This window comes from Podarcis liolepis (genome assembly GCF_965112155.1).
Source record: "Podarcis liolepis genome assembly, chromosome: 7".
Taxonomy (NCBI): Eukaryota; Metazoa; Chordata; class Lepidosauria; order Squamata; family Lacertidae; genus Podarcis; species Podarcis liolepis.
Genome location: NC_139561.1, coordinates 34,700,628 through 34,727,229, shown reverse-complemented (window position 1 = coordinate 34,727,229; position 26,602 = coordinate 34,700,628). Strand labels below are relative to the sequence as shown.

The 26,602-nt window shown below is 45.9% G+C and overlaps 2 protein-coding genes and 1 long non-coding RNA gene across 9 annotated transcripts in view; 1 reads left to right on the top strand and 2 right to left on the bottom strand.

Moving 5' to 3' along the window:
* The window catches only part of MYLK3 (myosin light chain kinase 3), a 29,145-nt gene extending 11,627 nt beyond the window's left edge, over positions 1-17,518 (top strand). For 4 of the 7 annotated variants that reach the window (XM_083513616.1, XM_083513615.1, XM_083513613.1 and 1 more), the window contains 12 exons: positions 1,577-1,667; positions 2,781-3,192; positions 4,805-5,367; positions 6,478-6,583; positions 8,382-8,475; positions 10,154-10,263; positions 11,485-11,626; positions 12,343-12,413; positions 12,954-13,082; positions 13,692-13,844; positions 15,015-15,147; positions 16,899-17,518. In XM_083513616.1, the coding sequence (XP_083369742.1) occupies positions 1,577-1,667; positions 2,781-3,192; positions 4,805-5,367; positions 6,478-6,583; positions 8,382-8,475; positions 10,154-10,263; positions 11,485-11,626; positions 12,343-12,413; positions 12,954-13,082; positions 13,692-13,844; positions 15,015-15,147; positions 16,899-16,970 (2,076 nt within the window). In that variant the 3' untranslated portion in view covers positions 16,971-17,518. The remainder of the gene's footprint in view (positions 1-1,576; positions 1,668-2,780; positions 3,193-4,804; positions 5,368-6,477; positions 6,584-8,381; positions 8,476-10,153; positions 10,264-11,484; positions 11,627-12,342; positions 12,414-12,953; positions 13,083-13,691; positions 13,845-15,014; positions 15,148-16,898) is intronic. The other 3 variants (XM_083513617.1, XM_083513614.1, XM_083513612.1) reach the window with 1 other exon arrangement.
* LOC310711698 overlaps positions 1-26,602 on the bottom strand; it is a 264,847-nt gene that overhangs the window by 161,860 nt on the left and 76,385 nt on the right. The gene's annotated exons all lie outside the window — the stretch shown is intronic.
* On the bottom strand, positions 18,378-26,408 carry ORC6 (origin recognition complex subunit 6). The gene is made up of 7 exons (XM_083513832.1): positions 26,182-26,408; positions 25,199-25,328; positions 23,641-23,804; positions 23,099-23,188; positions 21,517-21,629; positions 21,212-21,286; positions 18,378-19,202 (listed from the first exon to the last, which is right to left on the bottom strand). The coding sequence occupies exons 1-7, from the start codon at positions 26,244-26,246 to the stop codon at positions 19,075-19,077; spliced, it is 765 nt and encodes a 254-aa protein (XP_083369958.1). The 5' UTR covers positions 26,247-26,408; the 3' UTR covers positions 18,378-19,074.

Genomic DNA, 26,602 nt, shown 5'->3' with positions numbered 1-26,602 from the left:
ACAAACATGTGCATTCCCCCCCCCCGCCCTTCCTCCTCGCCTCACTCTGGATGCTTTAAGTACTTGGGTCATGTAAAATGTAGTAGTTTCTAATATGTCTATTGTAGTACAGTGGTACCTCGGGTTAAGTACTTAATTCGTTCCGGAGGTCTGTTCTTAACCTGAAACTGTTCTTAACCTGAAGCACCACTTTAGCTAATGGGGCCTCCTGCTGCTGCCGCGCTGCCAGAACACAATTTCTGTTCTCATCCTGAAGCAAAGCACTATTTCTGGGTTAGCGGAGTGTGTAACCTGAAGCGTATGTAACCTGAAGCGTATGTAACCTGAGGTACCACTGTAAAGTGATGTGTGTGTGTGTGTGTGTGTGTGTGTGTGTTGCCGACACAGCTCCTTGACAAGGGCAACTCTAGGTAAGCCTCCAGCCTAATGTTAAACATGCAGGGAGTTTCAAACCACTGGTGCTGCTACACCGAAAGATGCAACTCTGAATGCAGGCAGAACAAACAGCCTTGCAGAAATGTTCATTGCACACATTGAAGTGGTGGAGCAAGGAGGTCGAGAAACCACCTCCTCTTACTTGCTGTGCAGTGATATGGATTGGGTCCAGAGGGAGAGGGCAAGGGAAGGAGCATTGATTTCCATGGCAAGGACACTGACGCCATTTTGACCAAACGCTTCCCAGCCCGAATCTGAAAATGACACCAAGGGAAGTAAATGAGGGGAAAGGTTATTTAACCTTTGCAAGTTAACCGTGGCAAGTGGGTGGCTATTAGCCGCAATGGCTATGTTCCCCCTCCATTATTGGATGAAGCCCTAAACGGCCTCGGTCCTGTATACCTGAAGGAGCATCTCCACCCCCATTGTCCAGCCCAGACACTGAGGTCCAGCTCCGAGGGCCTTCTGGAAGTTCCCTCGCTGTGAGAAGTGAGGTTATAGGGAACCAGGCAGAGGGCCTTCTCGGTAGTGGTGCCTGCCCTGTGGAACGCCCTCCTAGCAGATGTCAAGGCAATAAGCAACTATTTTACTTTTAAAAGACAACTGAAGGCAGCCCTGTTTAGTGAAGTTTTTAATGTTTGATGCTGTATTGTTTTTAATATTTGGTTGGAAGCCGCCCAGAGTGGCTGGGGAAACCCAGCCAGATGGGTGGGGTATAAATAAAAATTATTATTATTATTATTATTATTATTATTATTATTATTATTATTATTATCCCTCTGAATATCCAGCGGCTGAGAATCACAAATGGGGAGAGTGCAGATGCCCTCAGGTGTTGTTTTGGGCTTCTAGTAGGCAGAGTTCTTCTAATGTTCCTTTGCTCATCCCCAACCACAAGATTTTGGGATGGCCACCGACTTGCATGGCTTGTGGGAGGGAGGGATAAGACAAACTCATGAAGGCTAAGACTTGTCAAGAGTCCTGCTCTTGTACTCATTGCCTGCTTGCAGGCTTCCCACTGAGGCATCTGGTTGGCCCCTGGTTGGTTGGGAGAACAGAATATGGGACTAGATGGGCCATTGGCCCTGATCCAGCAGGCTCTTCTTACATTGACCAGACTTTCCCTTTCCCCCCCTTTTAGACTAAAGATAAACCAGAAGAAAAAGGTGCAAAAGGGAAGCATGCACCTAGCAGCAAAGGAATCCAGGCAGAAGGCAAGTACTCCTTGAAAGGTATCTATAAATGTATCACACTGAACAGATTTGCAGAGCGGGCACAGCGTCGATTGCTGAGAAATTTCATGGCACTTTGGCCAATATCAGGACCTTCACTCAAGTTGGGGTCTTAATAAGATAAGAAATGCAACAAATGAGCTAAATGTTTATTTTATTTCTTGATTTCAAATATTCGTTCTACACCTTTAGGTGCCAGACAAAAACATTTCTCCTTAACCTGGCCTTTGGTTGCTCGACATCCAATCCCCTTTTAAAATGTGTGTGTGGAGTTATTGGGTTGTTTTTGTTTTTATTGTGATTTTATCTCATGAACTGCCCTGAGATCTGTGTGTATAAGGTGGTATACTAATACTAATACTACTACAACTACTACTACTACTACTAATAATAATAATAAATGTAGTGCACACACAGAATGGAAGGCGAGATGTGGTTGTGGCACCCAATTTTGGCCTCGCACAGGGCACCGCTGAAATTTGAAAGACCAGAGTCTACCCCTGATACCACTTTACAGTAGCTGCTCCCAAAGAATCCTGGGAACTGCATTTGTTTCTGTTTCTCTTTTTTTAAAAAATAGGGTTCAGTGACTCTTACTTTCCTCCCAGAGGTACAATTTTCAGAGTGGTTTAACAGTTGATCCCTCTTCCCAGGGAACTCTGGGAATTGTAGCTCTGAGGGGGAAATAGGGGGCCTCCAAACAACTCTCAGCACCCTTAGCAAACTACAGTTCCCAGGCAGCAGATTTGATTCCTACATATAAAATTCTATGATTTAATACTTCCCCCCAGAGAATATACATCCTTATTCAGAGGCTCCCCAAAGTTTTTACAGTGAAGACACACCTATCAAGCCTTAGTCTTAAGGACCAACATACACATCCCATGCAACTGATACAGGGAACATCATTTTTAAGATTCTATGGGAGAAGTAATAACTGCTTGAAATGGTGTGGTGCTGCTTTAAATGTACAGTGCAGATGGAGTCTTAGGAAGTGCTCTCCTATCTTTTTTCCTTTTTTCTTTTGCAAAGTGGGTCCTCCGCCCCATATATACTGCCTTCCACTAATGGTTCATCCAATGCTTTCTCTGTTCGTATCATTTCTGTCCTTAGGAAACAAAAGGGAGAAAAAGTTGGATGGCGGTGATGGAGCATGTGAAAAGGTGAACGTGGCTGGTCCGGTCCTTTCGAAAGTTGACTGCAGTCCAAGTACGGAACAGCAGGCGGCCCAGTTGGAAACCAAAGAAGCTCAGGGACAGGCAGCTGACCCCATAGCTTGCCCAAAGCAAAAGGACGCTGCTGGGGTCAGTGCCGTGCTCCAGAACAATGGCCTCTTCTGCGTGAGCAGCGGCAATCCAGCTGGATGCCAGAAGACAGACAAAGCCTCTGGCCTGGAAGATCCTCTTAAGAAGCATGTCAATCCAAAAGCAAAGGGAAATGAAAACGAGGTTTCCCGGCTTGGTGCTCCTTCTGTGAAAACTGTGTCATCTGCCTCTAAGCCTGGTGGTGAAGTTATACGGACAAGGTAATGGCATAGCCTAGAGGTGGGCAAAGCTTTTTCACCTTGCAAACAAGGCTTCCGGGGACTGCATGCTCATGGTGGTGGTGGTGGTGGTCAGGGATAAAAGTGGGTGGAGCAACAGAGGTGACTCATAATTTTGTAGGGGAGGCTACGTTCCAACCATGCAAAAGCCAGAGCCTTTGAGAGACAGGTCTGTCTCTCCTCCCAGGCAAACAAGGGGCGTGGTTGCAGTTCAAGGACACATTCTAAGCAGACAAAAGTTCTCAAGGGAGGCATCAGAGCAGGGTAGCTGAGGGGTATTACCTGGGGAAAGTCCTGAGGGCTGGATAGAAAAGCCCAGAGAGCCACATTCAGACATCGGGTTCCCCACCTTTGGCATAGCTTCTTATTTTCTCGTAAAATGCTTCAGAATGCCAGTTGCTGGGAAACACAGGAGAGAGTGCTCTCATGCTTGGGTCTTGCTTGTGGGTTTCTCATTGCAGGCATCTGGTTGGCAGCTGTGAGAATAGGATGCTGAGCTAGGTGGGTCATTGGCCTAATCCAGCAGGCTCTTCTTTCTTCCTTATCTGGACTGGAGGGCACCATGTTGGCCACTCTTGAACTAGAGTACGAAAGCCGTATACAAAATGTGGCCGGGGAGGGGCATTGCTCATGCTACAAGATGCTCTTTAGATCCAGGGTTATATACTTAAAACAAACAAACAAACACAAAAAAATTCCCTCCACTGCAGGCTTTTGGAACAATGTTATTGACAAGTAAATCTATTCAGCAACCAGGGACAGCCTGCGTATGAGGCTAGGAGAAGCAATTGCCTTTGGGTGGCAGGCTCTGGACTGTTGCAGAGAGGCAGGGAGAGACAAGGGACCGCAAGTTTGCATAGGTTGTGTCCAGCAGATGGCAGTATTAGAAATACAGGCATTGCACCAAACAGGTTACTTTGTGTTCCTGCCATGTTGAAAACTTGATCAGGCGATACCTTGAATTTACGGTCAGATTGGTCATGCTGCAAAAACTGAAGTTTTCACCTTGCAATAGTCTTAAGTGAAGGAAGTATTCTGCAGATTTAATTAGGGTAGGTCAGCCTTCCGCAACCTCTAGGTGTTTGGAACTACAACTCCCATCAGCCTCAGCTGGCACAGCTGCTCTGAATCATATTTCCAGTAGGAAGAAAAAACCCCAGAAAGGTAATACCTTCATTAGGGCCAGCTAAAACAGTGGCTCCCAAATGGGGCAGTGGGATTATCTAGTAGGGCGCTAAGAGGCAAGGGTTTGGCAGGGAGGTGCTAGAGATGCAAATGACCGTCAGACTTTGAAAAGCTGGTATCAGTGGATCAAGTTCATCCATTTGGTCGATTTAATCAAACTAAATAGTTTTAATTGGATTTTGACTAAATGTGCAATTAATTGTTACTGCTTTGAATTTTATTGTCGTATTATCTTCTTTAGTGGGTTGTGCAGAATGCAATTGTGAACAATGCTTTTCATGGGGTAGGATAGGGAGCACTGAGGATGAGTTTGTGGAACTAAGGGGGAAGTGGCCCAAATAAGTTTGGGAACCACGGAGCTAAAAGTTCACAAGGAAACATCTGAAACTGAAAAGTGTTTGCTCTGCAGGCTTTCGATCAACATGGAAATGAGCGATGCCCAAGACAAAGCGTCAAAGGGGAAAGAAGCTGATGTTGGAAGTCAAGGAGGCAACAGCAATGGAGCATCAGCAATTTGCCCACCGCTATCAAAAGGTGAAGGAACAAAATGCTTGCCAGACTCTTGTAAAGCTAAGCAGCCCTCGAAGAACAGCAGGGCTGAGCCAGCCCAAGAACCAAGAGGGGCAAAGTCTTCGGATAAGCAATCTGAGCAGGCGCCCAAACTGATGGGTCCTCCTCCTCCATCACCACTTAAGAAGACCGAAGGGAGAGCAGAAGTCAAATGCAAAATGGCTCCATGCCCAAATTCAGTGGCAAGGGACTCCGGGAAAGATCCAGGAGGCAAAGTGAAAGCTCCCAAGGAAATGACAAGGATAACGAAAGACTCTGTGAAAGACGGCAGATTGGAGACTGTGGAATCGGGTAGCTCACCTGCAGAAAGGGAAGAGAGAAGAAGACCCAGTCAGGTTGCCACGAAACTGACTGAAGATGCTGCGTCTTTAGCAGCCGGCAAAGTGGAGGAGGTCATCATTGGTAAGAAGCGGGACATGTGCTACCCAGACACGCCTGGGTCACATGGACACTACAAATCTAAAATATTTTGAAACTGATTCAGTGGCATTGAGGAGGGGGTTAGACACTATGTCCATTGAGTGCAATATTGTCCACACTGACAGGCAGCAGCTCTCCAGGATTTCAGGAAGGGGGTTCTTGTGGTCCTACCTGGAGATGCCAGGAGTTGAATCTGGGACATGCCAAGCAGATGCTCCTCCAGTGAGCTTTGGCCCTTTCATTAGTTTCATTAGCAGTTTCCTATCAACCCACTGACCAGACAAAGACCTGTTTAGGTCCAGCAAGGGAGGGCTTTCATTTTTTATTTTATTTTATTATTGGAAATTTTATTTACAACATAACATAAATCCCCCACCCTCCCCAATACAGAAATCCACCTGTGAACATAACACGGGCTTTCAGACCAGGGGTGGGGGGACAGTAGGGGCTTAATTTGCAAATAGGTCATTGAGATGAATTGGTCAATTCTGGCTCCCTTCAGCTTCTCATTTTTCCAGTCTTAAATTCCATTCCTTTCATTTCCACTTCACTTTGCATTAAAAAAAAAAAAGTCCTGATGAAGATTCACCGGTATCTTAGTGTTAATTTGGTATGCCACTTTGCCTAACATGCACAATTTTTGCAAAGAGGTTCCTAATGTAATGCATTTTTGCATCCCAATATATGCATTTTGTATGCACACTTTAACCCCAGTACATACATATTTGTACACATTCCCTTGGCTGGTGAAAGGCATGGCAAAACTGTGAGGAAGACAATGATTTTCAAGTGGGTGGGACATCACACAATATAGGCATAATTGCCTATAGCGTACAGACACTCTTGACATTTTAACAGCCTCATGTCAAACTGGTTGGGCAGATTTCAGAAGCACTCGAAGACCTATAGGCTGCATGGAATAATTAGTTGAGCGTACTCACCATAACCAGTTATGATTGGATCAAGTTAATAAATTCTGTTGATCTAATAGATTTTGTTGATTTATTTAAACTAAATAGTTTTAGTTGGATTTTGACTACATGTGCACGCAAGAAAAACTAGTGCCATAAGCACGGTTTGTTTCTGCTTCAGACGACAGCCCTCCGCCTCCTGCTCCTTTTGAACATCGGATCGTGAGCATCAAGCAAACTGAGCTGACGGCGTGTTACTCTGTGTGCCATCACGAAGTCTTGGGAGGGTGAGTCCCGCTAAAACGCCCTCCTTATTATTTTTATATATTTAAAAATCATACCAGGTATGATAACATCTAAACCCAGGGGTGAGAGACGGGATATGGTTGCCAAGCCAGAAGAAGAGGGAAGATCAGTGTGGCCCAAAGTGGGCAGTTGTGGCTGCTGGAGGTTGGTTGGGTTACCTAAGCAAGCAGGGGTGCCAACTTTAATAAAATATTGGAAGGAGGCCCAGGTAAGCCATATCCTGCATAAGCGATCACATGATGTGGTGCATGCACACCATTTGAATGGCAATGCCCATCAACTTAGGGGGAGCCTTGCCCCCTCAAATATTTTATTGTGGGGCTGAAGATGCCTCGGAGTTGACTCCTAAGCAAGGGGGTAGCAGCGGGGCACTGGAGATGTAAATAACTATCAGACTTTGAAAAGCTAGTACCACCGGATCAAGTCCATCAGTTTTGTTGAATTAATTCAACTACATCATTTTAATTGGATTTTGAATACATGAGAAATTAATTGTTACTGTTTCTATTTTTTAATCATTTATCTTTGTAATTATCATTATTATTCATTTCATTTCTAAACCACTTTATATATTTTTTAAACAATAATCTAAAAGCGGTTTGCAATAAAGCATCAAATGAAACAATCCAGAATAAGACCTTACACAAGAAAGTCAAGTATAAAATAGAGTACATTCAAAGCAACTTGATTAATGGGAACCTGAAAAGATTTCAAAACAATACATTGCCAAGGAGATGAAGTACAGAATACATTTAACGCAGCAGAGTAAACAACAGCAACAAACTCAAAACCAATTATCTTAACATTATAAAGGAAGTCGAATGTAAAATGCACATTTAAAACAACATAATTGGTGAGAGAATAAAGTATTATCTTAAGCATGGACCAATGATGCTGCTGTTGCTATCAGTCTTGCCAATGTTGGTTCATGTTAGGCAGTGGCTGTGGAAGTTTGGGCTTTATGACCTGGGTCTGCACTAAGAGGCAGCTAAGATGGTCTTCCTTAGTGTGTTGTGCAAACCGCAGTTCTGAATAATGCCCTTTTAATTCCCACAGTGGTTTAACAACTACGTAGTCTCTTTTCCTAGGAGACTCTGGAAACAGTAGCCGTATGGATCTCCTAACAATTCTCATAACCCTTAACAAACCAGAGTTCCCAGGATTCTTTGGGGTGGAGCCATGCCTGTTTAAAGTGCTATGATACTGCTTTAAACACGTAGAGCAGATGGGGCCTTACTCAGGTCCTTTCATGTCAATGGGTCTATCTTGGGTAGGACTTAGTGGAGAAAACCCTACAATGTTACTTTGACATTTCCCAACATCTGGACTGAGGTTGTAATGTAGAAATTGAGAAGGCCCGCCCGTAGCTATTGACTCTGGCATCATTTAGAAACAAACAGATTTAGCACAGAAATATCCACTCGAAGGAAGCTTCGGTAATGTGTTGCTAAAGGACAGAGACCAGGCGTGTCCAGTTACGGAGCCCAACGCAGACCACCGTCAGGTTGTCATTCCACGGTGAAAACGAGGAATACAAATGGGGTGCAATATTTTAACGTAAGCACTGGACAACTGGCTGGAAAGATCAAGCCTAATCCCCCCCTAAGCTGGGAGAAAGAAGAGCCCTTAGACCTCCCGACCTCCACGATTCCGTTCCCTTTGTACCAAGTTATTTTTAATTGACGATAAGAATAGTTTGTCTCCGGAGGCGTCTGCGGTGAGTGGGCCTCTAAGCCGCTTCCCCTCCGGGCTTCACTGCTTTGTCTTCTCCATCAACAGGGGGCGTTTTGGTCAAGTTCACAAGTGTACCGAAAAGTCAACGGGACTCTGCCTGGCAGCCAAGATCATCAAAGTGAAAGTAGCAAAAGAAAGGGTAATTATATCCTCATTAAAAATAAAAAAGCAAGGCAAAGAGTGGGGACCTTTTCTTTCAAGCCACGTCTAGCCATTGCCTCCAAGCAAGATATCCTACTCTCCCTTTTCCCTTTCTAGCCTTCTCTCTAAACCCCATGGCTACAGAGCATCCTCAGTCCTGATTAGGCTGTTTTGGGGCTCTTCTGCTCTTCGGTTTTTTTTTTTAAAAAAGCTTTTTTAAAGCTTTTTTTGTGCATTTTTGCAAACCTTGAGGTCTTCCCAATCATGGTGATACCAACCTCCTCTCTCAGCTGAATCTGTTTTGGTTACAAACTTGGCAGCACTTGCCAGTTGAGTTTGCTGTTAGAAGGGCTGGATAGAAGGACTGGATAGTTCTTCCCACAACCTAAAGCCCAGTGGGGTTAGATCCTGGGACTAATTGGGGTTTGTGAGAAGAGATCAGGAATGGTACGCAGGTACACAGTACACAGGTTTGCATTTGATCACAAATAGCAGATCCAGGCCTGCAAATGCACAACAGTGAATATTGATTCCTTTTAGGTTATGCACTTGGTTTGTGGTGGGCAGTTTGCTGGTGCGACCCAAAAACCATTTAACTGGAAGCTAGACTCCATTGAAATCAGCAAATCACACTTCCAGGCTGCTTGCATTTTGGGATACAGCGTACTCCCAATCAAGCTATTGTTTATGGGAAAGTGTCAGGCTTTGGGGGCTCTGCTTCCTCCCCCCCCAGCTGTAGATAAGCAGTACAAAGAGAAAGCAGTCTCTTACCAGTAACAGAAATGTTTAATGAATGCAGCAAAAGAACAAGCAACCATTCTCGGAGTGCAGGTGCTCCCAGTTAAGGTTCCGTCCATTTCCCTCTAGTCACTTCCGTCCTCTCATCTCCTAACCTCCTGATCTCTCAGCCATTGAGCCTTTTGCACAGCCACCTTATCTAATATCCCAGCCTTGGGACTGAGAGGCTGCTCATCTTCCAGTGTGTGAGAGAGTCGGCTAGCTCACACTCTTCCCGTCCTTCTTCTTGCTGTTCACCTCCCAGTTCTGTCTGACGATTGTCTTCTGAACTGTGCCCCTCAGCAAACCATTGTTCCAAATCAACACTACTCCACTGCTCCTGTGGAGTTTCAGGATCCTGGCCATGAGCCAGGAGGGGGGAGGGGCTCCACCATTCCTCATCAGAGTTGTACTCCTCAGCCTGGTTTCTGACAGAAAGCCACCTTAGCAGTGCAGGATCACCCAGAGCCCTAGCAATGGACAAATAAATCAATTTTGGTTCATAGAAATTTCACTGGGACCCGCTACTGTTGCTGGGCCTGTGTGGGTGCCGCCATATTACCCAGCTAAGGGAGGCTTTAGGGGTGGGGTGGGGGGTGGCCTGCAACAGGTGGGGAGGCAGCTTTCTGTTTCGCCTCAGGCTGCTCCTGCTGTGTGCCTTCTAAACCCTCCACCCCACTGAAACGCAACGTCTGCAGACTGCTGCTAACCAGTGGCGTAGCGTGGGGGGTGCAGGGGGGGGCCGGCCGCACCGGGCGCAACATCTGGGGGTTAGGGTTAAGGGGGCGCAAATCCACGGGTTAGGGGGCACAAATTACTTGCCTTGCCCCGGGTGCTGACAACTCACGCTACGCCACTGCTGCTAACGCTCACAATACTCTTAATCTCTAATATTTCAGGAGGAGGTGAAAAACGAGATCAACATCATGAACCAGCTAAACCATGTGAATTTGATCCAGCTCTATGATGCTTTTGAGTGCAAGAACAACCTCACCTTAATCATGGAATAGTGAGTCATAAAATATCTTTTGAGTGTCTTGTGCGAGCAACTGCAGGAGAAACGCTACAGAACTTGTCCGTTATAACATTGCATAAACCTGCCCTCCCCGCTGGGTGCCTTCCGGATGTTTTGGACTACAACTCCCATCATCCTTGATCACTGGCCAGACTGGCTGGGGCTGATGGCAGTTGTAGTTAAGGGCACAAGGCTGGCAAAGGTTTGAGCAAACAAAATAATACATAATATATAAAACAGCTTGGGTTGTCCTTTATTCCCAACTTTACCCATTGAAATTGAACCTTTCTGATCTATTGATAAATCAGCTAAACCTGTGATCCTGTGCACACTACAGGATGAATTCTACTGAGTTCCACTCCTGTTCCCTCTCACAGAGCTACAATTCCCAGGGTGGTTTTATCACCAATCCCTCTTCCCAAGGGGCTCTGTGGACTGTAGCTTTCTGAGGTCTGCTAGCACCTCTCAGCACCCTTAACAAGCTACAGTTCTTGGGATTCTTGGGGGGGGGGAACTGTCACTGTTTAAGTGGTATGGTACTGTTTTAAATAGGGATGGGGTGGTGCTGTGGTCTAAACCACTGAGCCTAGGGCTTACTGATCGGAAGGTCGGCGGTTTGAATCCCCGCGACGGGGTGAGCTCCCATTGCTCTGTCCCAGGTCCTGCCAACCAACAGTTCAAAAGCACACCAGTGCAAGTAAATAAATAGGTACTGCTGTGGCAGGAAGGTAAACAGCATTTCCATGCGTTCTAGTTTCCATCACTGTGTTCTGTTGCGCCAGAAGCAGTTTAGTCATGCTGGCCACATGACCCAGAAATGCATATTGTTGATGGGGCTATCAGTGGTTCTGCCTGTCATTGACTTGGGCTCCACCTCCTAGCTGCCCTGCTTTCTGCTCCAGTTGTTCCAGCAGGTACCGCCACTGCCTGATCCATCAGGTTCAAATTGCAAGACAAGGGAGTTTCACTAAAGATTAGGAAGTACTTCTTGGTGGTGCAAGCTTTCTGACAGTGGAATAGGCTGCTTTGGGAAATGGTGGACTTAGGCTGGATGGCTCAGTTGGTATAGTTGGCTAGATAACTTTTGATGTCCTTCCAACACTTATGAGCCTATGACTGATGTCTGCTGAAGTTGGGACCTAATGTATGTAAATCAATTGAGCTGAAAAGAGGATACCCATCTCACTTCCATGTTCTGCTCTGTCTCCCTATTAGTGTCGATGGTGGTGAACTGTTTGACCGGATCACAGATGAAAACTACAACCTCACTGAACTAGACGCTATCCTTTTCACCAAACAAATATGTGAGGGCATCTATTACCTGCACCAACAGTACATCCTTCATCTGGATCTGAAGGTGATGGAAATTTCTACTCCATGCCAATTTATAGCCAAAATAATTGCAGCTTATGCAATTGCAGCAAAGAAAATCTGAGCAAGAATTTTGAACCAAACCCCCGTAAGAACAACCCCAAGAAGTTCCAAGGTTGATTTTAAATTTGATTCAGTTTTAACCAGAGATTATAGGAGACTTCTGCTTCTATTTGTGCATTTTTATTTATTGCATTGACTTATGGCTATGAACAATCAATATTTATTGTATTGTTAAAATTCAGTAACACCTCCCAATCACAATCCAGTGAGAATGGTGGCACCATTTTTTTCCTGATCTTTTATACTTTACTTACTTTAAAAAAAACAGGTTTTTTGTTTGTTTTAAAAACACAGCTTTATCATAATTTATGGTTATGTGTTGTTGATATCTGTGTTGCCAAAGTCAGCTGGTAAGCTTCATGGCTAAGTGAGGATTTCAACCCGGGTCTGTCTGGTCCTAGTCCGACAGGCTAATCACAACACTTCATTTGAAATATCAAAGTCAGGCATCCAAGGCTAAAACCCAGTGGGCAAAATTAATCATGTTTTGGCGCCTGAGCAAATAGCATTTGAGCTTGGGGCTTTCCCCTTGCCATGCTGAAACATAATTTTACACAGATGAGCTTTGTAATCACATACAAAGATTGCAGATGACGACTTCTCAGATTAATCTAAGCATGCTTTCTTCTTCCTCTGCAGCCTGAGAACATACTGTGTGTGAATCGCACAGGAAACCAGATTAAAATAATTGATTTTGGATTAGCAAGGAGGTAAGCCTCCCCACCCACCACTTTTTTTGGCTGCTAATGTTTTCTTTCATCTAATACTTTATATCCTTGTTTGGGAGTTCACATAATAAGACCCGCTAATGCAACAGGTTTTCCCCTTTCTTCTTCCCCTGACCCCACACCCCTTGGCTCTTGAGGGGATGTTGGCAAAACGCCTTGAACAGTGCACAGAGTGGGGCGGGGGCAGGGGGGGGGGTTGTTCCATTCAGCAAGCTGAAATGCTTGAGCTGATATCATAATAGCATGATGCCGAATTCCTCTCCTTGCAATGGAAAGGCGAAGCCTGCATGTTTTCAATGGCATGATAGAGTGTTTAGCTGTATGTATAGTACAGCTGGGAACCTCCAGCTCCCATCAGCCCCAGTCAATGTAGCCATTGGTCAAGCACGATGGGAGTTGTAGTCCAACAACCACTGTCAGGTTCATCATCTATGCATGGTCCATGCACCTGCCTACTGGAGCACCACATCATCGATGACAAATCTGCACCTCTCTCTTTCTTTTTCCTCATTGTTCATCAAGGTACAAGCCCCGTGAGAAGCTGAAAGTTAATTTTGGCACGCCAGAGTTTTTGGCTCCCGAAGTGGTGAACTATGACTTTGTGTCGTTCCCGACAGACATGTGGAGCGTGGGCGTCATAGCATACATGCTGTGAGTAAATGCTCTGGAGAACATTAGCTCCGTAGAAAAGGCCACCGAGTGGCATTTTGTAAGGTCAGGATGCAGAAGACTTCTGTCGAGAGACTTTGTGGGCCACCAGGGAGTGGATCATTGCGTTATCCTCCAGCGTGGGGATGATGGATATGGAAAAGAGAAGAGGAGTGGTGTCACATAGCAAAAGAGGGAAAACCCCTTGTGACGCAGCTATATTTACACACTCAGACCGTAGCACCAAAGCAGCACTAGTTGGAGTGCATTGGCACATTTTATTTATTTATCTTATTATTATTTATTAAATTTATTGGCCCTCCAGATGTTGTTGCAGTCCAACTTCATCAGCCTCAGCCAGAATGGCCAGTATTCAGGGAAGCTGATGATGGGACTTGTAGTCCAGCAACAACTGGAGTGCTGCAGATTGCCCATCTCTATAGGCTGGATTGCTGCCCCCTTGCAGAATGTTCCAGAGTTGGAGCAGCCCCTGAGAAGGCCCTGCACAACGTGCTGTTCTTCCACTGCATCAGACTAGACAGATTGCACAGCCTCTTGGGCATTAAAAGAGGCAGGACTGTCTCCATATGACACCTTGGTTTCCTGTTTCAGTGTGAGCGGCTTGTCACCCTTCTTGGGAGAAACTGACACGGAGACCATGAATTACATTGTCAATTGCAGCTGGGATTTTGATGCGGAAGCGTTTGAACAAGTGTCGGAAGAAGCAAAAGACTTTGTTTCCAGGCTCCTGATCAAGGAGAAAAGGTACAGTGCCTCTCGTTTGAAAAAGCAATTTATTCCTAATAATTCTTGTTGCCACCCCTTGACTTGGATACAATCACCCAGCCTGCCAGATTCCCTTGAAAATTCTCAGCCCAGCTGAATCCACCTCTGTCCTTGTGCCCAATGAACCTGCTTCCCATCTGTTGCACACCAAAGGGATGGAGGGGAATGGGCTTCTATGGTCTGCATGTATACTGAGATATGGAATCTTGGAAAGAATGAGTCCAGGACTGGTGCACTCCCTGTGGGTCGTTTCTGATGCATGGCAGGGCATGCATCAGATTCAGAATTCCTGCACAGGCTTGTCTCTTACCTACAGCATTAAGATCTGAGATGAGTCTCTGCCTGCTATGCCTTAAAAGAAGCAGAATCTTGTCTCCAGTGGTGCTAATACAGGTAATAAGAGATCCCTTGTCTTCCAATCTTAGCAGTCGGTGCTCAGATTGCAGATAACAGATCTTGCGGATGTGATTGGTCCAGAGTTGGAAAGATGACAAAGTCCCTACCAGAGAATAATGGCAAACCAAGTTGATGGACTATGCCGCGATGGCAAAGCTGACTGGAAAACTCAGAAACCAAGGGGATAAAAACTTTATAAAAGAATGGGAAAAAATTGTAAGTTATCTAGGAGACCACTGTAAGCAGATGGAAACAAGAGCAGGATTCTGACACACTTGTAGTGTAAAAAACATTATAGATAATATGGTTCAATATATAAACTGGAGTACAGACTAATATGCAGTTGTGGATATTTAAAATAAGACTCTGTGGATGGGATGGGGGGAAGTCTTGAGATTTGGAGAATCTCCACATACAGTATGACTTTATTGATGTTTGTTTATTTGTATTTTTTATTTGTAAAACTAATAACATTTCTTGAAAATAGATAACAGATCTCAGCGACTGACAGGTGGGTGTGATTTGCCTAAAACGACCTCGCAGACCAAATTCAGAGGCCCGCAGGCCAGAACTTCCCCACCACTGATGTAGACCATCCCTGCAACCTGTTTGCTTTCATTTGGTTCCAAAATAATCAAACAAGACATTCAAGCCTAATACTGAATGACTGTTGTTTCATTTCCAGAGAACGTCAGATTCCACCTCATGTGTCCATTCACAAATTCTCTTCCACCCTCCCTCGTATCTTCACAGTGGCAGAACAAGTGCCGCAAATTGCCTTAAACACGAATGGCTGGCAGACCTGCCTGGCAAAGCCAAGAAGTCCAAGGTGCGCTTGAGGTCTCAGCTGCTACTACGGCGTTACATGGCTCAGAGGAAATGGAAAGTAAGTTCTGCATTGACTTCTGACACTTTTTCCAAGCACCATTCAAGGTTATTGTGACTGTCATCCATGATGCCCACTGGCTGCCTCTCTCAGCTTGCCAGGCCATGTTCACGTTCTTCTTACTCAGAAATGAAAACCCTAAACAACTTGGGACCAGGGGTGCCTCCAGACGACCTTTCTGTTAGCAAGCATATTCTGTAATATGTCATTGAGGCTCGCCTGGCACCATGATTACATGTACTTAGGCAGCAGGCAAAAACTTCCCTTTTTAATCAGGCCTTTGGCTTTTATCTATGGCCTTTTTGAGTGGGTGGGATGTTTTCATGTAGGCTTCATGTTTTGCTTTTTGCTTAAAGTACTGTAAGTCGCTTGGAGTTGCCATAGCGAAAAAGGTGACAAATTTAATTACAGTGGTACCTCAGGTTACAAACACCGCTAATCCGGAAGTAGTACCTCGGATTAAGAACTTTACCTCAGGATGAGAACAGAAATCGCACACCGGCAGTGCAGCAGCAGAGGGAGGCCCCATTAGCTAAAGTGGTACCTCAGGTTAAGAACAGTTTCAGGTTAAGAACGGACCTCTGAAATGAATTAAGTTCGTAACCAGAGGTACCACTGTAATTAATAATAATTGATGCAACAATGGTGCATTTATGCAGTCAGTGTGCTTCTGAGTATCAGCTGCAGGAGATGGCTGTTGCCTTCCAGCCCACCATTTGTGGGCTTCCAAAACACATCTGCTTGGCCACTGTGCTAAACACAACAGAGGATTAATCCAGCAGTTTTCTTACATTCTTATGAGATTTCCCGACAGAACATTTGCTTTGCATGCAGGAGGTTCTAGGTTCAATCCCCAGCATCTCCAGGTGGGCCTGGGAGAGTACCCTGCCTGGAATCTGCTGCCTGTCAGTGTAAACAACACTGAGCTAGATGCACCAAGAGCCTGACTCAGTGTAAGGCAGGCATAGGCAAACTCGACCCTCCAGGTGTTTTGGGACTACAACTCCCATCACCCCTAGCTAACAGGACCAGTGGCCAGGGATGATGGGAATTGTAGTCTCAAAATACATATGGATGACCGAGTTTGCCTATGCTTGGTATAAGGGAACTCCCTCTGTTCCCAGTCCTTTGAATCTGACATCTCCTGCATGGCCAGTGCTGCTCTTCGGAATCTGAGCTGTCTTGGTTGCAGTGCTGGAGGAGTAACCACAAGAAAGGCAGTGACTGCAAAAAGGCGTTTGCTCCACGAAGATATTAAGAATTCCATGTCCCGCCTCCCCAGGAGGGTTCAGGTATCGCTCTGCATTGTCTGCGTGACAAAGACCAGAGGCAGCTGCTGCTTTGTTCTTTGAGCCTGTCAACACCTTGACATGCCCCAAATGGTTGCAATTAACAGCAGGGTACCTCCAGGCATTGGGTATGCTGGCAACTGGGCAGAAAAAGGATACCCAGCAGGCTAGATGAGAAGGAAGCTGTCCAAAAGGACCCCTTGAGCCAAAAGAGGACATATGCATGTGAGACCCTCCCCGTCAAGAGGCAATACGCCTCTGAGTGAGAGTTGCCGAGAATCACAGGTGGGGAGAAGGCTCTTGTGCTTGCATCCTGGTCTAGATGGGCCATTGGCCTGATCCAGTAGTGTCGATCCGATGAAGCAAGATTCAAAGCATTTCCAGCTCCGTCTCCTTCCTGTGCGACACGACACCCAATCCTGTCACTCTTAACATCCCGGTGTTGTTTGTTTTCTTTTGCAGAAGCATTTCTACGTGGTGGCCGCTGCCAACAGGCTGAGGAGGTTCCCGAGCATGACTGAGAATCCTGCATAACCTGTTGTAGACCGAAAATGGAAGGACTCTGGTTTTTAGCCATTGGCCCACCCTCACCCATTTTGACAATTAGGATGCATTTCCTCCTCTCCCATTATCCCATAGCCACAAGCGTGCTGAAGTTTCTGCCTCTGAGCCCTAATAGGATAGAACGGGACTTGCTATACAAGGAGGAAATGGGTTCTGTTGTGGAGGGGGACAGCGACCATGAGTCTTGCCTCATAATACCTTCATTTCTCTAATTATATCTTAGTGCTTAGCAGTGACCCTATCTGAGTGGGACTGGTTTCCTTTGAGTAGTTTGAGAACTGTGAGGTGTATGCTATAACAAAGCAACACAGCATGTCCTTGCTTACAGCTGATTTCAGCCTGTTTGCTTTCAAGTTAGTACATTGGGTGGGTGCGACGAAACACATTGTGTATCTTCCCAAACATTTGTTTCCCACTGGACACTTTTGCTTCCTCTGCTGCTGCTGCTTTTTGATCTCATTTGCCTCCTTCCGCTTTGTCGCCACTGCTGGTTGCAATAAATAATTATATTAATTCAGGATGAAGGGTAGAGATGTTTCAGGCTTGCGGGATTTACTTTCTATTTTACAATAATACTGAGGTCCCTTCACCTGAGCCAGGTGTAAAAACAGTGGCTATGAGGGCAGCACCACTTACCTTAAGCATCACACCAGCCTCACAGTGGGACAACTTACACAGACAAGTCTGAATGTTCATCAAAGTTCCTGCAGATCAAGAAGCTGATCTCCAAATTCTTAAAATCAGCCAGCAGACACTCAAAAGGCAACCAAGTAACACTTCTCTTTCGGCGAGGATGCGATGAGCAATTGAAAAAACCAACCAGCTATCACAGCAAATTAATTCTTTTTCTTTACGTTTACTTAGTTGGAAATTCTTGCAGATAGACCCACTGCAAATCAGTAATTACAAATTACATCCTGGTGACACACCTGTTTAAGCCCCAATTGCCTGTGGTGATCCACACAAATGTTTGCTGTGATCCATAACATCAGTTGTTACTATCGACTTATTACAAGACACCTAAGGAGGGAGGTGCAGTCTCACTTTGTGGGGAAGGCAGGATATATTAGGGATCCACCTTTTGGGGCCTGTTTGCAAACTGAAGAAACTGTCATTCAACATGCTAAACCACTACACTACCAACTGGCTATTCTCAGTAGGGCGGGTTTCCTTTTTTTACACTTCCTTCAGCAGCCTCAGGCATGCATATTTTAGACTTCCACACAGGGGATTCATCAATGACGAGTTCTGCATGCATATGATAATTTGGAATGCGGTTGACTGGCAGTAAGATAGGGGAAACAACACTGACTCTGATTTATATATTGATCTCTGTCATTTGTAAAACAAGACTAAAAAGGATAAGAAGAAAAAATATAGAAATAAAAGTATTTATTGATGTTGCTGCAAGGGAGTAACGTCTTACACAAAGCCACAATAAAAATAAAGCTGAGAGACAGAGTTAAAATGCGGAGTTAAAAATTGTGTTGTCTAAAAAGATTTTGGAAGTGGGAATGAGTTGGCAGCAGGCATATTCAGATACCAAATCTTTGCACCCTGATTTGAAGTGCCTTCCATGGAAGCAACCTCCATTGCAAATAATGGTTTACACCTGAGCAAGCATGGTTATGGCTGAGATGCCTGGATTGCCAAATCCAGAATCTGCCATGACATGCAAGGTTCCCTCCACCTCCAATAATCTGACCTGTGGCACAGAAGTTCTTTCTCACTGCAAAAAACAGTTCCAAGCTTCACAGAACAATATAAGGTGTAGTTCACAGAGGCCCTTAACAGCAAAATAAAGAGCCCACACATTTTGAAGGGCCATTTCAGTAGTGTAGCCCTCCTGACCAAGGAGAACCAATCAGTAGGGCGGGCTTTCTGCACTCATCCCAGAAGCCTCCAGGGGAGGAAGCAGGAAGCAAAGGCCAATTCCCACAATCCATGTTTTGCGCTACGACACCCAGCTGGGAAGTGTGCGCGCTCAAACCAGCGCCTAGAAAAACCATCACAAAGGTTGCTGGCCTAAAAATACCATTGATTCTAAAAATCCCGTCAGAGCTGCCTGCTCAGGTCAAACACTGTCCCTTTGTGATTTAGCTGCGCTTTCCAAAATTCTCCTCTTCCATTCTTCATACTCTTCTTTTGCCTCCATTTCAATTTTTGGACGCTTGCGAGGGGCCTCTGCTTCCGTTTCATTTGCTGTCGTGGGGTGGAAAAGAGAGACAAGACTTTGGAGAAGATGCTTGTACAACAAGTAGTCTGGAAGAACCCAAATCAAGTATACTTCTAGCTGGTTAAGGACTTGCTCCACCCTCTCAGTCATCAAGCCCCCCCCAAGATATATTTACGTATGAAAGTATTTATAATCCCGCCTTCTTGCAAAGCACCGGGGCAGTGTGCAACCATATTAAAATAGTAATAAAAGAAATGCAAAACAATCATTAAAAGGTCTGGTTGCTCAAGGGACCTTTCAGACAGCTGCATAGGCCTGCTGGCATGAATAAAGGCCTTCAATAGATGCTGGAAATTCATAAGGGAAAATACTTGATGAATCTCCGTTGGATGAGGGCTCCACAGCATGGAGGCCAGTCAATCTTATTTAACACGGAGGACAAGTATTAGCACCACTTCTGCCATATGTCTGCAAACCTTGGGGCTCCTTTGAGCTTGCAGACACCTCCCTCTTGTGGATAGATAGCAAATGCTTTAGCTAGATAAGCAATGGCACAACACTGGAAAGAAAGGGAGCAATAGATGTGGCAGAGAGTTCTCTTGATTAATTCCCATTTCTAATGTTTGCGGAGAATCAAGATGACTAGTGTGTCCTTGTCTTCCCTTTTTATTTTACTCTTATTTATATCCTGCCTGCTGTTTCAGAATTCAAAATGGAGCCCATCCAGGCACTGCCCGAATCATGACCAGTTTAGCTTTTGCCAGGTTCCCACATCTGGTTGCCTTAGACAAAACGTGGACCCAATCTTCCAGGCCTGGAATGTGGCTTTGCACAATTGCTTAAGAAACACAGTTATGTCTGACTTGAAAGCAAAACACGTCCATCACTGGAGGAACCTGTTTCCCGCTGCAGACATTAACTCAAAGGCATGAACTGTGAGGGTGGGCAAAGGTCTTGCAGGAGATGGTTGGCTTAGAAAAGCCGTGGGGATGGGGGAACCCCCAGCCCTGAAACCTAATTCAATTCCCTATTTGGTCCATGGGCCTTTTTTTTTTTTGGCCAAGCCACGTCCACCTGTCCTGTACCTGGCATCAGGTGTGTGTGTAACAGGTAACAAAGTAGTTCCTGCGTGGTTTGCAGGCACTGCTGATCACAGATGCTCGCAAAGCACCATGCCAGCATGACAGGTGAATGACAGATGGGTGGCTAACCACACCTATCAAAGCTGTTCCACATGTGTGTCTGCGTGGAGCTAAGAATCCAGCCAGTGGTGCCTGTTCCTCACCTACAGCACATGGATGCACACACCAGCTCCTGTGGCCTTTACACAGACCAGAAGATAACAGGGTCTATCTGTAAATATATAAAATATGGTATGTCGTGGAATGTCGCCAAAATTGGGGTATTACAATTTTATGCCTACTGATACATTGCCAAGTTGAAGGTCTTGGTACTAACATAATAAGGCCCTTTACAATTTAGGACTAGGTTATCTTAACCCATAGTAGATTGCTACGGTCTGTGGGAGAGTTTATCCTGCAAGTTCCAAAGATCTCAGAACCCTGCTCAAACAGTAACTCGGAGCAGGGCTTTTAGTGTGGCTGCCCCTGTTGTCTGGAATAGCCTTTCCTGGGGAGATACACTCTGTACTTTCCAGAAACAACCGAAGACGTTTTAGTTCTGAAAAACCTTCCCAGCTGGACAAAAAGGTCACTGCCGCAAGGTCTACTCTGTATGGTCTTAGTTTGGTTTTAAATGTATTGGCTGTTTTTGTGTTTTTAACTATCTTTACCGCACATTGGTTGTTTAGAAAGCGACTAATAAAAACAACAAAACATTAATCTAAATATCACTATAAAAACAGCAAGATGACTCTTTCACTTTTACCAACCCTGGACGCCCCAAACTGGTTCATCCAACACAGCTGAGAACACTTTCCTATCACTGAAGCTGCTCTTAGAGCCTGGCTCCCAAGTTTCCGACAAAGGACCCTGTTTTGCGGAAGCAGTAGGCGAGCGAGTCAAGTTTCACCTACCAGCATTCTTGCCAAGGCCTTCCAGCAAGGTATCCTGAGGTTTGGAGGCCTCCGTGGCCAATGGAACACTTTCACCTTTGGAAGAAGAGAGAATAACCTCCTCAGTGTGGTTTATGTTAAATCTGGACTTCTAGACCAGGGCGGGAAGTTGTTACCATCATCCAGCCAATTTTTAGGGGTGATGGGAGGTGGCATTCAGCAGCTTCACAGACTCCCCACCTCTTGTTTCAGATCATGGGTAAAAATTATCACCTGCACATGCTGGAGAGGACTGAGGCTACAATGGATGAATAAGAAATACGTACGGCCCATTTGCTGGCTTATCTTCTCTAGCTGGCCGTGGAGACGGTCAAATATGGTTTTCTTCACCCCAGACGCAGCTACCATTTTGTTCTTATCCACTTTAAGTTTCAAACACCTGCAAGAAGAGGCAGGCTGATTTTCAAAAGGATCATCCAACCAAATATTTCACCATACTCTTCGCTCCGATTGTAAACAGTCATTTGCCTGTAGCAAGTAAGAGTTGACTGCAGGAAGCCGGACATCTAGAAAATGCAGAGGTGGCCAAAAATGGTGCCCTAAAGATCCTGCTGAACTACAACTCCAATAAGCCCCAGCAAACATGACCCACAGCCAGGTACAATGGGTGCTTTAGTTCATCTACATCTGGAGTTCCTTGAAGTGCAATTATGATGGAAAGGACAATCCTAGGGAGGGCAATCCTTGAGTAAAGGTAAAGGGTAAAGGGACCCCTGACCATTAGGTCCAGTCGTGACCGACTCTGGGGTTGTGGCACTCATCTCACTTTATTGGCCGAGGGAGCTGGCGTTTGTCCACAGACAGCTTCCGGGTCATGTGACCAGCATGACTAAGCTGCTTCTGGTGAACCAGAGCAGCACACGGAAACATTGTTTACCTTCCTGCCGGAGCAGTACCTATTTATCTTCTTGCACTTTGACGTGCTTTCGAACTGCTAGGTTGGCAGGAGCAGGGACCGAGCAATGGGAGCTCACCCCGTCACGGGGATTCGAACCACCAACCTTTTGATTGGCAAGTCCTAGGCCAGGGGTCTGCAACCTTTAAGACAAAAAGAGCCACTTGGACCCGTTTCCGAAGGGAAAAAAACTGGGAGTCACAAAACCATTACTACATTTAAAACAAATATAACACTGCATATATTGTTTCTGACAGTGGGTGGGAAGGTGACGTCGGGATGGTGTGTGACTAATGCACACACCACCCCCATGCGACGTCACAGCCAGTACAGCGCCCGCCACAGTGGGGAGTGTCGGGGCGCACAATGCGCCTCCTCCCCTCGCTAGTATCTGCCCCGGAGCCGCAGCAAAGGTGTAAAAGAGCCACATGCAGCTCTGGAGCCGCGGGTTGCAGACCCCTGTCCTAGGCTCTGTGGTTTAACCCACAGTGCCACCCACGTTCCTAATCCTTGTGTACTGTCTTCTAAATTGAACTGCACTCCCCTCTGTCCATGAGCTGTTGGGCAGGCTGGGGACAACATGATTGTGATGGGGAATGTGTGTGTGAGTGAGAGTGAGAGAGAGAAAACTTGTGTTGCGGGGGGGTGGACTAGGTGACCGTTGGAGCCATTCCAATTCTGCAATCTTAAGCTTCTATGAATGGGTCCATTTACTATCAGCTCAGGCCCCAGCCATGAGCATGTGGCCCTTGAGTGCCTACTCCCTGCTGCGTGTGGCCCTCTGGGGAAAAAAGGCTGCTAATTTCTGTCCTAAACGATCTCTGCATTTCTTCCTGGTGCAGAATCCTAGTTGCTATCTCCACCTGCCCATCACCTGAGCAGAACGAACACAAGGAGAACTTCTTAGTACCAACCCCACCCCAAATACAAAATGGAACCTGGCCAAACTTTACCTGCAAGCTGTAAACAATGCTGCGGTGGTGAATAAGGACTTGGACAAATCGAGATCCATCTTCTGAGCTTCTGGCAGGCTGGATTCATACCTGAAAGAGCAAAGCCACTTTCTGAAACCGCAGCTGTTTTGTCATGACACTAACAGAGGTTGCCCAGAAGGGAGTGAAGCTCTCAGAAAGCAAACTGATGCAGCCAAACAGCACCATCCATACAGAGTATCCTCACCGGCTAGAACTCCGAACAGGAAGATAGGCAGCGATTGTTTTAGGCACATCTGATATGTGCGTGACTGCACACAAACACATTGTGCCAAACCCGGAAGTGACCTGAAAGTGTCACAAAAAGGGACTTGCAGGCTTCTCAATGGTGTTTCAAATATACGTGATTTCACGTAAATGTGTGGTGCCTTGGAAAATAACCCCAGTGTAAATTGAGAGTTGCCTGTACTACAAACCAGAATGTTTTGTTACCAGCCCCGCTGACCTTTCTTAAAAGCAAGGGTAAAAGCTTGGGATGCATGGTCTCCTTAAAAATTCCCTACCTTTGCAATATTTTTGAGGCCATATTCACTGCCTCCAGGCAGCAAAACTGAACAGCCAGATCTCGGATGCCAAGGCTGGAGTTCACACCCAGGAGGCTCTCAAAGGACCTCAAGCAGCTCTGGTAAGTAGTCTTGTTCATGCCAGACAGTTTCACTAAATAAGCCTTGAGAGGGAAGAAAAGCACAGAAAACCATGAGAAAATTTCTCCTTGCAAGTAATAGCCTCTTACCTAGTCACCTGGGGTAAATAAGGATCTCTTCTATGCGACCAGCTTAACAGAAGGTGGTCTTGCATAGATATATGTAGTGTGTCACACAAGAAACTAACTTCTGTTGAGTTTTCTGCTCTTGTTACAAGCATGGGATCCTTCCCACAGCTGACTTGATTGCAAGTCTGACATTGGTGCATCAGACTTGCAATGTAGATGGGCAATTCTAGTGTTAAGAGTGAGAATGCCGCATGTACAAATTTCATCGTGCACGTGGGTTCAACAAAGAGCCACCCTGATGCGTCTCCGTGTGTCTTATAGCATCCAAGCATCTGGAAAGCCTTGAAGCTAGAATAACAAGGGGCTTAACTGCCCAAAGGAGTAAGAACATAAGAGCCCAGCTGGATGAGAGCAAAAAAGACCCACCTAGTCCAGCCCTGTTACTCAAAGCAGCCAACCAGATGCTCATGAGAAGCCCCCAAGTAAGATGTGAGGGCAGCAGCTCTCCCACACCCCCTCTAACAGCTTGCCCCCCAGCAACACGTATCATGGAGAAGGCTATGTCAATAGCTACTAGCCACGAAGGCTATGATCTGTCTCCACAGTCAGAGGCAGCAATGCTTCTGAATGCCAGTTTTGGAAACCACAGGAAGGGAGGGCGGTGTTTTGCTTGAGTTCTGCTTTCAGGCTTCCCACAGGCACCTGGTTGGCCACTATGAGAGAAGGATGCTGGACTAGGCTATTCTTATGTTCTTAATTGACTATGTCAGCTAAGGCTGATGGGAGTTGAAGTACCAAGATCCATTCTATTCACTATCTCGTCCAATAGCCATTGACGGATTTGTTTCCTACCAACTTGTCCGATATCCTGTTAAAACCCATCTAAACCTGCAGGCAAGCAGGGTGCCAGCACCTGGGATGCTGGAAGGCAAAGGCTGCTGCCCCCAGGCCCACCATGGTCGACACTGGCTTATCTTAATTCCCTTCCTCCTGAGAAAGATAATTCTTAGGGACTGGTGCTGTGAAGGGAAGAACAGAACCAGGAGGCTACAAGCACAGTTCACTGCCATTTTTATGATCTCCAATGCACCTCATCTAAGCTGAGTATTGTGTACAATGACTGGCAGTGGCTTCCCAATGTTTCAGATAAGAGGCATTCTATTTGAAGATGCTGGGGCTTGAACCTGGGTCCTTCTGGGTGCTCCAGCCACTGAACTACACAGCCCGTCCCTATATCTGCCCAGTCCTGCATTTGAAGCAAAGATTTCTAGTTGCCATGTGCAGTCAAAAGAGATGGCTTAAGGAAAAAGCACTTGGGGTGGGGAGGTGGTCGTATAGCCATTTATTACTTTGTCCACGGGGTTCTTTGTGAAGGCAGCAGCCAAGTCCAGGCAGATCACGGCTTTGCTTGTGGCAGTCATCTGAGCCAGCAAGGTGGCACATTTCACTTGAGACAGGCGCAGATACTCTTCAGCTTTCCTGTGGTGCAGCAAAGGGAAGAGACGGTTAATTCCATTTTCACAGCTGGGACAGCCAAACAGAACCTGCATATATCCTATACCTTTAAAGCACTTTCAAACCACATGCTTTCCTGCAAAGGATCCAGGGCTCTGTATTAACACCTCATGAAGCTGCAGTTCCCAGTAGCCTTTAAGGAACTACAATACCCAGAATCCTTTGAGGGAAAGCAAGCACTTTGGATGTGCTTTAAAAGTACAGCGTGCACAAGGCTAGAGCCTTCGGTCCGATCCAGCAACTGGGCCCTTATAGCGTTTAGGGAAACATTTAGGTTATCATGAAAATATTTTTGTGTTGTGCCAATTTGAATGCAGCTGGTTTATACAGAGGACTTAAATAAAGGAAAGACAAAGAAATACATTCTATGAACCCCCGATGTCATTAAAGGCAAGATAGTTTTTAACCCAAACTGCTTTTCGATGTTTTAATTGCAACTGTTTTCAGAAATGTTTTGTTTTAGAATATTTTTGCTTTTCTCTTTGCTTTTAAATAACGGTGTGTCTGTTTGCCTCCCTTTGAAGGGTGGGATAGAAATAAGCCATCATTGTTAATTTATTGGTCGCTCCCTGCCACCTCCTCCCCGTAACTCAAAACGACAATACGTAAACGAACACATACGTTAGAACTGGCATAAAAGAGGTGGGGGGTGGGGACAAAGAAAAATCTAAAAGTTTTTTTTAAGGCAGGATTAAAACATCCCTCTAACTTCAAGGAGGCCACAGATGATAAAAAAATACCAAAGGCCTTTAAATAAACAAATACAAAAATTCAATGAATGAATGCAATAAAATAAAATCCCTTTCCGCCAATTCACCTGATAACTCCGGGCGCAGTGACGCCCAGCTTGGAAGCCAAACACTGGATCACTTCGCGCTCCATTCCCGGCCCGCTAAACTCAGCCTACGAGTCTCCTTTTCTTTCCCGCGCGCGCATGGAACGACGCGACACCTTCAAAGCCTGCCGGGAACGTTGCGACACGCTTGCCGCGCCCCTTTCGAACGCTCGGCTGCCTCTCCGAACGTTCCCGCCCTGGCTCCACCCACTCCTCTGCTGTCACTCGCCGGAGGCTCTCCTCAACCCACTTCTTCCCTTCCCTTCCTTCCTTCCTTCTCCGGAACGTGACGTAGCGCCGTTCCATCCTATTACCGCTCTCCAGGAGGAAGGGCTGGTGAAGAGGCACCTAATCAGTCAGGAAGACGAGCCCGAGGAGCGTGGAGGTCCTATTGGCGGAGCGG